Below are 12,483 nucleotides of genomic sequence, written 5' to 3'. Positions count from 1 at the left end.
ATCTTGTCTATCTGAAGTGCTGCAAAGTGAAAGCAACTCTGTGTAAGTCCTCGCTGGTCATTGTCTGCCTCAGCCATGGGCACATCTGCTTGATCCTGATCCTCCTGATCCGGGTAGCAACAATGTTTGAAAACACCAAATTAGGAGTGCATACACCCTGAAAATTGATAGAAAGCCAATTCTTACAGTTCCTGTACTCCTCAGCATCAGGCATTGATGGACGTTTGATGGGAAATTGCCCATATTCATATAATTGCACTTTATAGCTGGCTTGGCGTGCAGCATCAGGAAAATTGATGTAAACACTCTGAAGTTCACAAATGGCTCTACAGACGTTGTGAACTATTCTGCAAACAGTTGCTTCACTGGCACCACACAAATCACCAATTTCATGATGAAAAATTCCAAATGCCAAAAAAACCTCAATGTGATCAGAACTTGGAGAGAAATGGGTGTGGGCCTTCCCAGTGGAAAGTCTAGGCTCAATATATAAAATCAAGTAAAATACTTTAAAACTATTAAAGAAGTGCAGTAGTGACTGATAGAAAAGCTTTCACTTAAAAATAAGTTTGCATCATTTACACTGAATACAGTAACACAGCGAGCATATTCATATTTCCCATGAACAACACACATTATGTTCATGGGAGGGGCCAGCCATGAACTAAAATCCTAACACACATGACATATTACAATTTAACAGCATAGATAATAAGTTATAGCAGATAACAATTTGAAAACTGAAAATAACATCATTAATTTGCAGTTAATTCTGGTGACATTGGGTGTGGCTCTGCCCCTCCTGCCCCAAAAGACCAGTTGCCAGTGATTCTAACCATTTCAAACACAGTGCCATCATCTTTAGAGGAATAGTTTGACAATTTGGGAAATATACTTATTCACTTTCTCTTAAAGAGGCAGGCAATGACGGTCATTTCACTCTCATACAAGGGCATTGACACAGGTTCCATGGTGTAATGGTTAGCACTCTGGACTTTGAATCCAGTGATCCGAGTTCAAATCTCGGTGGAACCTTCTCACTTTTGAGTCTGATTGTGAATTTGGCTCGGGGGGGGGGGGGGGGGGGGTGAGCAATCCTTCAAAAACAAAATGTTCAGTTGAGGTACACAAAACCACATAATTAAAAACAGGGAGTTGGTTTGAACCCCTTAGGAAAGACCAAGTTTCTCACCTTCACTGTAAACGATGCTAAAAACATAATTAATTATCAAGTTGCTGGGTAGTGGTTTTTGCTTAGTTTTCCATTGCCATAACACACCACATACTTGTGATAAACACTTTCAATTTGCTCTATTTCTATGTAAAACCTCCATTACTTTCTACTGCAAGAAATAAGTGCATATTGTGCATCATTGATTAAAACCATCACTGTTTACTCTAACTTTACTGTTACTTATTTTAACCACATCTCACACCCCTGACTGATATAAATATTTGGAAATACATCTTGTAAGGCAACTTGACATCTTCTAAACATTTCAGACCCAGCTGTATTATCCTAATTTGGGGAAGTACAGATACTGTACTCATTTTCTGTCCAAGGTTCAGATGAGAGCATACCACGCTCATGAAGGGGCAGAGTTGTGAATAATGGATGTGACCAGGGGCGAAGGGTCTGTGGTGTAATGGTTAGCCTGCTGGACTTTGAGTTCAGTAATCTGAGTTCAACTCTCAGTGGAGACGATAAGCTAATAGCTATGAAGTCATGTTATATCTAAATGTAATAGTAGGCAAAAGTAATGCTACATGAACAGTTTTATGGTGGACGTTCTAAAAAAGCTTAAATCACAAGTCTATAAAAACATAATCCATTACTTCACTGTCCATCTATACACTCATTACTTTAACCTTCGTGTTGTCCTCCCGGGTCAAATTGACCCCGTCTGTTTTGACTGTTCCTTCTTTCCTCCCTTACTTCCTTCCATCTGTCCTTCCTCCCTCCCTCCTTTCCTTCCTTCTTCCTCCCTTCCTCCCTCCTTTCCTTCCTTCCTTCCTCCTTTCATTCCTTCCTTCCTTCCTTCCTCACCCCCTCCTTTCCTTCCTTCTTCCTCCCTTCCTTCCTTCATCCCTCCTTTCCTTCCTTCCTTCCTCCTTTCATTCATTCCTTCCTTCCTTCCTCACCCCCTCCTTTCCTTCCTTCTTCCTCCCTTCCTTCCTCCCTCCTTTCCTTCCTTTTTCCTCCTTTCCTTTCTTCCTCCTTTCCTTCCTTCCCTCCTTCCCTCCTCCCTCCTTTCCTTCCTCCCTTCCTTCCTTCCTTTCTTCGTCACCCCCTCCTTTCTTTCCTTCCTTTCCTACCTTCTTCCTCCCTTCCTTCCTTCCCTTTTTCCTTCCTTCCTTCCTCCCCTCCTTCCTTCCTCCCTCCTTTCCTTCCTTCTTCCTCCCTTCCTTCCTTCCTTTATTCCTCACCCCCTCCTTTCCTTCCTTCATTCCTTTCCTTACTTCTTCCTCCCTTCCTTCCTTCCCTCTTTCCTTCCTCCCTCCTTTCCTTCCTCCTTTCATTCCTCCCTTCCTTCCTTCATCCCTCCTTTCCTTCCTCCTTTCCTTCCTTCATTCCTTCCTTCCTTCCTTCTTCTTCCCTCCTTCCTTCCCTCTTTCCTTCCTCCCTCCTTTCCTTCCTTCTTCCTCCCTTCCTTCCTTGACTCGAGGACAACAGGAGGGTTAAAACGACTCATACTTCCCCAAAAATATGGCTAAATACAACTAACAGTAGCTTCGTATTTAGCTTTATTTTTGCTAAAATATCAGATCAAAAGTGTATTTTATTCAGGGTTTACAACCAAACAACCTTCCAATCACAAGCTCACCTCTCTTATCCAAAAAAATGAGACCAGGTGTCAGTGTTGAAGGGGGAAAAGTGACAGGGGTAGATTTAAATAACTTCAACCACATCAGAGACATTTTTAGCCTGAGTGTGAATACCGAGCAATGTGATTAGAGCCCCGAAAATATATCTGACACAAGTGTAAATACATGTGAAGCATGAAGTCATTAAGTATTTATTTGTTGACCACTGGGAAGAATTTGATGACATAATGTTTGCGGACAGTTCGTCTTGTCTGTCAGCTGGAATCCACTGAACTTCACAAGCTGGTGATATCTGACGATGAAATAATGAAGCTCTGTTACATCCACAGTCTCCCTCCACTATGTTTGGCCGCTGTAGTTACTGAATGCTACTATAATATAAGTCTTATATCTTTTTTTAAAACTCACAAGGTGCTTCACTATGAGTAATATCTTACCTAATAACATGGAAAGAAAAAACCCTTAGGGGCTTTTATAGCATTTCAGGAAGACTAATAAAAGAAACCCCCTGTGAGAAATCAGAGTGAGCAAACAAAGCCAGTACACCAAAAAGGTTCTCAGTCCACATGCTCGGTACACGCCAAAGAATTTACACTGAGATGACACCCCATCCCCCCCCTCCCTCCCACCCACCCCACCCCCGCCTCTCACAGTTTGCTTTTCTAGACTCTGAGAAAGTTTTACACGTATTACATTTTCATGGTTTAAATAGTAACTGGTGACCTGTCAGCAGGACGTGGAAATACTTTCTCTGCTATGTTACAGATTGGGGAAAAAAATGCCTTCCACATCATAAGCAGCTCCCTTTAACACATCCATGGTTCCTATCAGTGCCTGGAGTCCTGCTCAGTGGCTGACCCTAACCTTTGACCTCTGACCTCACAGCAAGAATAACAAGAATTTATCTACTGGGGGAGAGAAAAAGTGAAACCTTTGAACTTCTTCCTTTTAAATACGTTTTTTTTTATGAGGAAAATGTGAAAGTTAAGCTGCACTTCATCAGAAAAAACAATTTAACATAAAATGTTATCACTAACATAAACTTATTTGACTTGTATTAAATAATTCCCTCTATTTTAAATATGTCATGTTTATTTTTTTAGCATTAATATTAATCATATTTAGTTATTTTTAAAAATGTGATACAGCTGAAAACTTTGGAAAAAAAATAGTAAGAACTTGTGTTGTTTCTAAGGTAAAAAATTAACTTTGATGCTTCACTTATAAGCCACTAATGACTAGAAGCCCTAATAAGGCCTAAAGGTGAAATACCAACTCTCTTGGCATCCATCTCCATGAGGAAGAAATGGTTAAAAGCTCCAAGAAAAGCTAGTAAGTGGAACTTTAGCTTGAATTGTTGTTTTTATTTTATTTTATTGTTAGTCTGTTTAATAACTTCTCCAATAGGCCTCATTTATAAACATTTAGAGGCAAGAAGATGCTGAGCGCCTCATTAAAATGCATTAAGCTTGTTTTGATGTTGCATTACAGTAATGGTCCCTTGGAGGTAGCTTTGTACTGCGATAATGGGCGATGATGTGGTGATGTGGCGAGACAGGCGGTACGCAGACGAGTAGAGCTGGCATCAACAAAACATTTCATATTCCCAGTAAAGAACATCCTCGAGGTAAGAGCTTATTTTTATACCAACGCCACGGCTGGAAACACAAGAATAAAAAAATATATAAAAACAGGAAGTAGAAGTAAAGATTTCCATGTGACCCTGGCATCTGTCTGCTGGAAAAGAGACACTCTGCCATGCTGCCTGCAGTTCAATTAAAGCTTCTTGTTCCATGATGATGTTGATGATGTTTTATATTCCCATAAAATCATCAGAAATGTGCAATTACAGCAATTTAATTTATGCTGTTGAGCACATTAATGATTCAGACCTCGCCAAGAAGGGTTTTCTTTGGATGTTCAGAGTAAAAACAGAACAACCTGTGGATTATCTGGCTGCTCCTGGAAAGAGACTTTTTAAAATGTCATTTTTTCAAAGATGTGAGCAGAGAACCAACCAATTAAAATCCATGGCAGAAACATCAGAGACATACTGTATATCTCAAACTGGACAAATAAAACTGAAACCACCTGCATGGCTAGAAACCGTTACAGAGAAGTGAGATGGGTTTTTGCTGCAGTTTTGGTGCTCTGACACTTTAAAGTAACAGTTGTGATACTGAGCACCTGCACAGAAATGGTTTCATTTCAAGATCCTGTGTGTTATTTGTCCTGCTGCCAGCAGAAAAAAGTTGGCAGTGAGGTTAAATGGAAACACACCTTAAAGGACGGGTTCACAGTTTTTCAAGTCTGTCTTAAAACAACAATCAGATGTCCATGTGAACACTGAAAGAGGTTTTACTTGCTATAAACACTCCTCCTGTTCAACTGGTAATTAAAGATCCACTTTCTTTTGTTTTTAATGTAAGTGATAGGGACCAAAATCACCACAGTATGTTCACACAGTCATTTAAAAGTTGATGTGAAGCTTATATGAGGCTTCGACAGTCTGAGTTAGTCATATCAGGTGGATATCTGCCACATTTACAGTCTTTTTAGTATCAAATTCCCTCTTTGTGTTTTGCTGTTGAGCTGTGGTGGACGTATAATAACAAAAAGAGGGACTTTGGTACTAAAAAGACTGCAAAGTTGAAAGATATCTACTTGATTTGACTGATTTGGTCGGCTTGAAGCTTCATTAGCTTCACATGAACCTTACAAGTTTCCACAGAAGGAGGACTGTGGATTTTGCCCCCCCATCGATTACATTGTAAGTGCATTATGAAGGGATCTTCTGATGGTCAGTATGAGCAGGAGGAATACATATGATAAAAAAAAACCTATTTCAATGTTAATTTGGGCTCCTGACTGTTGTTCTAAGACAGACTTGAAAAAGACTCCGGGAGGCACAGAGACGCTCCTGACTCACTTACTCCAGGACAGTGTGTACTATTATGTCCTGTACAGAAGATGTTTCTAAACATACCACACATGTTTAACTGCTAAAATTACAAAAGGACAAACTGTACTCTTTGGAGATTGTTTAATGCTTTCAGGCGTAGGTGGGGTTGGGTTTTAACATTGACATGTTTTGTCAGATGGCCAAATTAGTCTTCTATGCATACATAAACAACCTGACTCTGCACAAAGTTCACGAGATGCTGACTCGGCATTTTCTAATCCATGTCTAGAAACAGGATTTGTATCATCATTACAAATAAATAAACAGATATTTACATTTTAATTCATCAATAAAAAGTGTATTATTTAAACTTATTGAAAAATGACAAGATAGATTTTCACAATGAATTTAAGAAAACAAATGAATGGATAGTAACCAGAGGGTAATGTGCAACTCTGTTTAAACCAACTATCTGCTGTAAGCCACCCAAACCTGTCCTTCATTCAGTTTGTTGTTTTTGGCAACAAATAAAGTTTCCTGCAATTAATAAACTATTAGATTGTTGACAGAAGTCTTATCAGCTCAGCACAGCTGTTCACTCACACTTTGGTTCCTCTTGTTTTTTAAGAAGGACCCTGAAGTCTGAGCTCATTTATTGGAGGCATTTTCACCCACATTAATTAAGTTCTTTGATAAAATGACGTCAAGTCTGAGAAATGATAACAAATTTAATGAAAAAGTGAAATGTCAGTCTGAGTGGAAACCATCAGCCTCACCATCACCTGTTAGGACAGCGTGACACTGGGTAACGGTTTATTAGATATCTGCTGCCATCTAGTGGTTCAATATAATACAGCAGTGTCCAAACACTAAACGGTTCAAGTGATGGAGTAATCAGATTAGTTGAAGATGGTACTTGGTAAATTTACTCAAGTAACTCTAATTCCATTAGGTTTTGAGGTACTTTTACTACACTTTCTCTTTCATAATTGAACTTCACTACATTCCAGAGAGATACATTGTACTTTTTACTCTTCTATTAATTCAAACTCATTAAAAAATGAACCATATGAAACACAATATTGTGAATTATTATGCTCACCATTCTCAGTCAAGTCTTCTGATGTTCCTGTGGACGTTAAACTTGAGATAATGGCCTTGCAACGTGATTCATATTTTAAGGACACATTTTATCATTATCTCTTTCCAGGGTAATCACAAACTGATAGGCCTGTCTGCAAACATTTTGGATGTTTGGGACGACTTATCTAATCTTTCTTAAGGCAGCTGAAGGCCTGTTCATCTGTTGTCTGAATAGATGTTATTATAGAAAAGTCACAATATATATGATATATATTATGTATTATTTATAGGTTATAATAATAATAATACTAATAATAAATACTTTATTTTTGGATAGGGACAATGCACATTGATGAACATCGATATTTAAACATCTCTGTAAACATGCCGGATTATAGAAAAGCTGCTAATTAGCATCCGTAGTCCCTAGTAAATAAATAAAAATAATACAAATCGAAGAGACAGCAAATAAATGGATCAAATACAATATTATGCAGTGGATTTTAATGGTCCGGCCCACATGAGATCAAATATGGCTGTATGTTGCCCTTAAACTAAAATGAGTTTGAAACCCCTGCTTTAGAGGAAAGACTCACTGCAAATCAATCCAAAGTTGTTCTGAGTGATCACCTTTATTCTATGATTAAACATTTTCTATCCTGATGGGAGTGGTCTCTTCCATTCATAGGGTCACTGTGGTTTTATGAGTATGAAAATGATGTGAATCACATGCTATGGCATTCAGTCACCAGATTTCAACCCACCTGAACACATATGTGAGACTTTGGAGTGATGTGTTAAACAGCGCTCTCTACCAACATCAAAACACCCAATGAGTGAATATCTTTCGGATAAATGTCATGATGCATTGAAGCTTTTCTAGCCTGACCCTTTACTAAGACACTTCATGTTGGTTTTTCCTTTTGTTTTTGCAACACTGAAGTTGTTTTTTAAACTTTAACTTTTTTTATACTTCGAGTACATTTAGGCAAAAACTAATTTTACATTAACTTACATTTTATTATAGTATAAAACATTACGTTTTCATGAAGAGAAAATTGTCACTTTTTTAATAAAACTGTGATAAACATTCAGTTATTGGGGTTGGGGTCTTTTTTGCATTATGCATCAAGCAGAATTACTTATTTTAAGTATTAATAATGATTCAGGAACGTTTTCAAACAAAACTCGAGACAAATCTTTCAAAACACCTTTTTCTTTTTTTTTATTAAAGTTTACCAAATAAAATGGAGACAAATGAGCATAACATGATCCCACACTCACTTATAAACACTACAAAAATATGTATATAAAAAAAAGAAAAAAAACTATAATCATCCAACAGAAACTTTAATAACTCGCCAAATATTCACAGATCATGAGTTTTGGGATCATGGAGAGAAACTAAAAGACTTTTGCTTTGAATCAACAAGTTTCACTTCAGACATTTTTCCTCTGGCGGTACTTCTTAAACACACTCAGTTCAGGTCAAAACAAGTTTACACACACAAATCTGAACCATGGAGAGCCGTTTGTAGCGAGGTCTGGTACAAACAGACACTGAGATTAAGAGGCAACTAAATCCTCTAGAGGTGATTACATTTTTAGGTTTTTTGTTTTTTTCTGGCTTAACTAAAACTGTGGGGATTTATTAAATGCAGTGCTGAGCAAAATGAAAAGAGATATCCTTAAAACAGTGTCCTGAAATCACCCACAATCCAAAAAACAATCCAATAACTGCTCAAATGAAGATTTAAAAAAAAAAGCTGCAGGCCCTCTTCATCCAAAACAAAAGTCTTCTTTTCTTTTTTTATTTACTCAAAACACGAAACACCTGCAGGCCCACGAAAGGGAGTTGAGAAATTGTGAGGCTTCCTGACCTTCGAGTCATTAATGTAAAAAGTAAGAGGAAGGTGACCCGAGGGAGCTGAAGATGTTTTTAATCTTCCTCCCTCTGCTTTTAGCCTGTCCTGACAGCACCGCTCCTCTCCCTCACAGTTATAGAAACGTCCCTGCTGTCACAAACGCTCCTTCACGCGCCAGGAAGCGGTCCGTTGGGTTAGCCCACCCTGAGGGGCGGAGCCACGAGGACGACGCCGTCTCCTCTGACGAACAGCATGGGGATGTTCCTCTTGGTCGACTGTGAACAAACAAATCAGGGATTGACGCTTAAAATAAGAAGTCAGCTTTCCAAATATGGATCAAATATTCACATTTTACGACCCCGTTTGCAGTCTGAGAAACTGGAGCAAGATTTAGGATTACATCAAAGCTACAGCGGCTACATGCATGAACTCTGAAGCTATGATTACACTGTAAATGATGTGCACCTCCTCAGAAATGTAACTATACATCCGGCAGCGTTTCCCATTAATTATATAGACTGTGGCGGCCCACCATGGTCTAATTTGTGCCACCACAGTTTCATTTCTGTACACTCTCTAAAACGTTCAGTAAAGCATCTCACCCTGAACCAGAGCTACTGGATAATCACTTCTGCTCTCTTTGTTTCAGAGCTGAAATACGGACTTTAGTCCTTTTTTGATGGTTTTGTTTGGAACATTTATGAACTAGTAAAATGTATTTCCCATGCTTTGTCAGTGTGTCATCACCATTCATACCTATACAACCAGTAGTTAAAGTACTAAAGCTGTAAATTGTTTATTGTACAATTTTTTTAAATAGATATAACCTCTTAATTTTGCTCTCAGAGATGCATTTGACTTTAAAATGTTCCTCCGGACCCCTCCTAGAAGGTCAGACTGAAGTCCAACCACCACAGTCTCTTCTGTGGGAATCACAGCTGCATCATGGGTACAAACTGTGACTGGGCTGCTTGTTCTCTCTCCAAAATACTTCAGATAGCAGAAAATATCAAGGTCAACACAACATGAAGCAAGTTGGAGAAAAAAAAGAAGCTGTTATCTTCTTTTTTTCAGTCATAAATATCTTCCAAAGCGATTTTCACTGCTAACTGTTCTATAGATGAATTTAATTTTTCCTGCTCTTTTGAAACAATGACTTTATTTGTATTTATTTGTGTTAAAGAGCTCTGCAGGTTTCAGACTTGTTTAGGAGCCACATTCAGTGAGAAGAAATGAGGCTGTGAGAGGAAAGGGAAGAAATCCACGTTGTACCTTGTAAAGTTCTTCATAAGTCTCCTCGTCAATCTCCACCGTCGTCACCGTCTCCTCCACGTCACCCAGGATCATGTTCAGATGCTGATCGTAGGCCTGAAGTTAGAGAGTAATACACCAAAGCTTAAAAACAAATAGAAGTAGAAAAACACATCTACTACTCTAAAGATACATAGAGTCACAGCTGGTGTTTTTCATTGTGAGCAGATGCTGTGTGTGTGTGTGTGTGTGTGTGTGTGTGTGTGTGTGTGTGTGAAGCTTACATGCAGTCTGCCACGGAGCTCTCTGTCGTTCCTCATCTTGACGTAGATCCTCTCGTCTAGACTGAGTCTGATCAGATCGAGCGGCTCCTCGACAGTGTTGGTGGACGGTTGCTGCAGCGGCACAACAAAGAAGACATTAGTTAGACCTGAGGTTATACATTTACATTGCAGTGTGAGCTAACATGTTGATTGATGTGTTACTGTCCCTGCTAAATAAATCTTAAAATAAATAAAAATGAATGATATTTCAGTGGACTGCCGCTTCCAAAACATCACCATAGAGCCAATAATCAGTTTTCTTCTGTAGGATAAATCACTAGTGAGCACAGAGGGTTGTTTAACGGCCCGCACAGCTGCTTTGTGTTTTGTTTTTATAACTTTACAACAGTCTATAGTCAAGATGCAGACAGGAAACAAGGGGAGAGAGGAGCGAGAGGCATAACATGAAACACATATCTCTGTCCAGATCACTATTATATATATAAAAAGATTTTCAAGAATCCTCTAAATGCTCAAAATCTATGAAGCAATTGAACCTTTTTTTGGATCAATTTTACAAGTTATATCTCCATTTCCTAATCCACATAGCCTCGAATGTCCTTGCTTTTTTTTATAAGAAGAATACAAATGCACTGAGTTTTAAAACCTGACCAATGATGCCTTTTTTTTGGGCCGATGCTGATACCGATATTAGGGAGTAAAAAAATTCTGGTATTGATATATTGGCCAATAATAAATACATGTACAGAAAATAAACAAACTGTATTTTCTTGCAATGTTCCCTTAAAATGTGGTTATCAAACACTTGCAACAAAGATATGTAATGAAGGCTTTGATAGTTTACAATTTACCTAGAAGCTTTATTGTGTAAAATAAACAGTAAACTTCATTGGGAATTTAAACAATTATAATTAGTTATGAATAAAAAAATAAAAAAGGTATATCAGATTAAAATAGCCAGTATTGTTTATATGGACAAAAAGATAGACCTGAAAAACACAATCTTAAATTTCGGTTCAAAGCACATGACAATCCTTACTACTATCTTTGTTGTGGATCAGAAAATAGAGTTTATCCTTTAAACTGGGAATTAAAATAGAAAACTAAACACCATGCAGCTTAAATTCACCTCAGTTTCTCAAAATTAACTGAATATATGGAGCAAAGTGAGCAAGAATAAGCAGAAAAAGTCTTCATTTACATCTTATCTATGTGCATTTACATGTGAGGTTCATTCACTACTTTAAACTAAACTAACTCAACTTATCTCATGAGTTTCCAGTTATTATTTAAAGCTACACTCACAGCTTAATGCTTTCTTATATGCAATAGTTTCCATATTATTTACATTATCTTAGTACAGCTCTGTTTAACAGCACCGCCATTCAAACACGTTCATTTTAACGCACCAGGGAGCTAAAAGGCTAATTCAGCTAGGCCTGTCACACTATTAACAGAGATAAAACCAACAAAGCGACACAGTAAGCTCGGTTATATGTGTGCACGAGTAAAACTGATTGTTATTCTTCTTTACGGGACATATTGAGCATGTTATGATAGAGAATAAGTGCATAAATGAACGCAGATGCACCAACCTGCTCAACTTCATCCGCCATGATTGTTGAATGTGAGCGGTCTGCAGGCAGGGGCGCCAGGTCTGCACAGAAAAGACGCGTTTTCATAAAGCTGCTGCAGACACATGCAATCAATTTATCCTGTGTGTGTGTTAACGCTGTAAAACCTGAATCATCTAATAATTGCCAGAAAATTCATTGGACCCTCTGACAAGTAATTTTAAAATGATTAATTAAATAACACTTTGCATCTATGAGTTTTGTTATGTATCATATTTGATATACTGGGAATTTTTTGCAATTTATTATTCATAGCATGACTTTTTTTTTAAACACACAAAAACATATTGAGTACAACTTTTTTAAGGTCCTGCATAACCCACCTTTTATGTCCGTTTTACTTCTTTACTTTTACTCTTATATTAGCTCTTCATTGTATTTAATTTTTTATTTTTTTATGTATTTATTTTTACATTTTAATCCTAACTCTGATGTTTCCTCATTGCAGATTCTTGATAGTTATGATCGCGTTTCGTGAGTTCCTGTTTTCAAATTCATTAAGTTCCCATGTTTAATGATTTATTCTTGTTTGTTGGTTTTGATTATGTAAAGCACTTTGTGTTACATTGCAATTTATGAAAAGTGCTATACAAATAAAATTTGATGATTGATTGATTATGAACAGGAGGGATAATGAC

General features: G+C 37.7%; 1 protein-coding gene and 1 non-coding gene across 2 annotated transcripts; one reads left to right on the top strand and one right to left on the bottom strand.

Moving 5' to 3' along the window:
* The first annotated feature begins 963 nt into the window (after positions 1-963).
* trnaq-uug (transfer RNA glutamine (anticodon UUG)) lies at positions 964-1,035 on the top strand. Its single transcript has one exon. It is a non-coding gene; the product is annotated as a tRNA-Gln (tRNA).
* Positions 1,036-8,017: 6,982 nt separating this feature from the next.
* Positions 8,018-11,829, bottom strand: lsm3 (LSM3 homolog, U6 small nuclear RNA and mRNA degradation associated). The gene is made up of 4 exons (XM_062415891.1): positions 11,807-11,829; positions 10,212-10,322; positions 9,949-10,044; positions 8,018-8,951 (listed from the first exon to the last, which is right to left on the bottom strand). Exons 1-4 carry the CDS (start codon positions 11,825-11,827, stop codon positions 8,871-8,873), a joined length of 309 nt encoding a protein of 102 aa, XP_062271875.1. The 5' UTR covers positions 11,828-11,829; the 3' UTR covers positions 8,018-8,870.
* Between the last annotated feature and the right edge of the window lie 654 nt (positions 11,830-12,483).

This window comes from Scomber scombrus, chromosome 3, assembly GCF_963691925.1.
Source record: "Scomber scombrus chromosome 3, fScoSco1.1, whole genome shotgun sequence".
In the NCBI taxonomy this organism is placed as follows: domain Eukaryota; kingdom Metazoa; phylum Chordata; class Actinopteri; order Scombriformes; family Scombridae; genus Scomber; species Scomber scombrus.
The sequence above is the reverse complement of the archived record's forward strand: the minus strand, read 5'-3'. Positions and strand labels throughout refer to the sequence as shown.

Excerpts from the sequence above, each read along its gene's own strand:
- lsm3 (XM_062415891.1), bottom strand. The coding sequence starts at position 11,827 with ATGGCGGATGAAGTTGAGCAG. Across the intron at positions 10,323-11,806 it reads TGGCGGATGAAGTTGAGCAG|CAACCGTCCACCAACACTGT; the intron begins GTTGGTGCATCT and ends GTGCCGCTGCAG. Across the intron at positions 8,952-9,948 it reads CTTATGAAGAACTTTACAAG|TCGACCAAGAGGAACATCCC; the intron begins GTACAACGTGGA and ends GTTTGTTCACAG.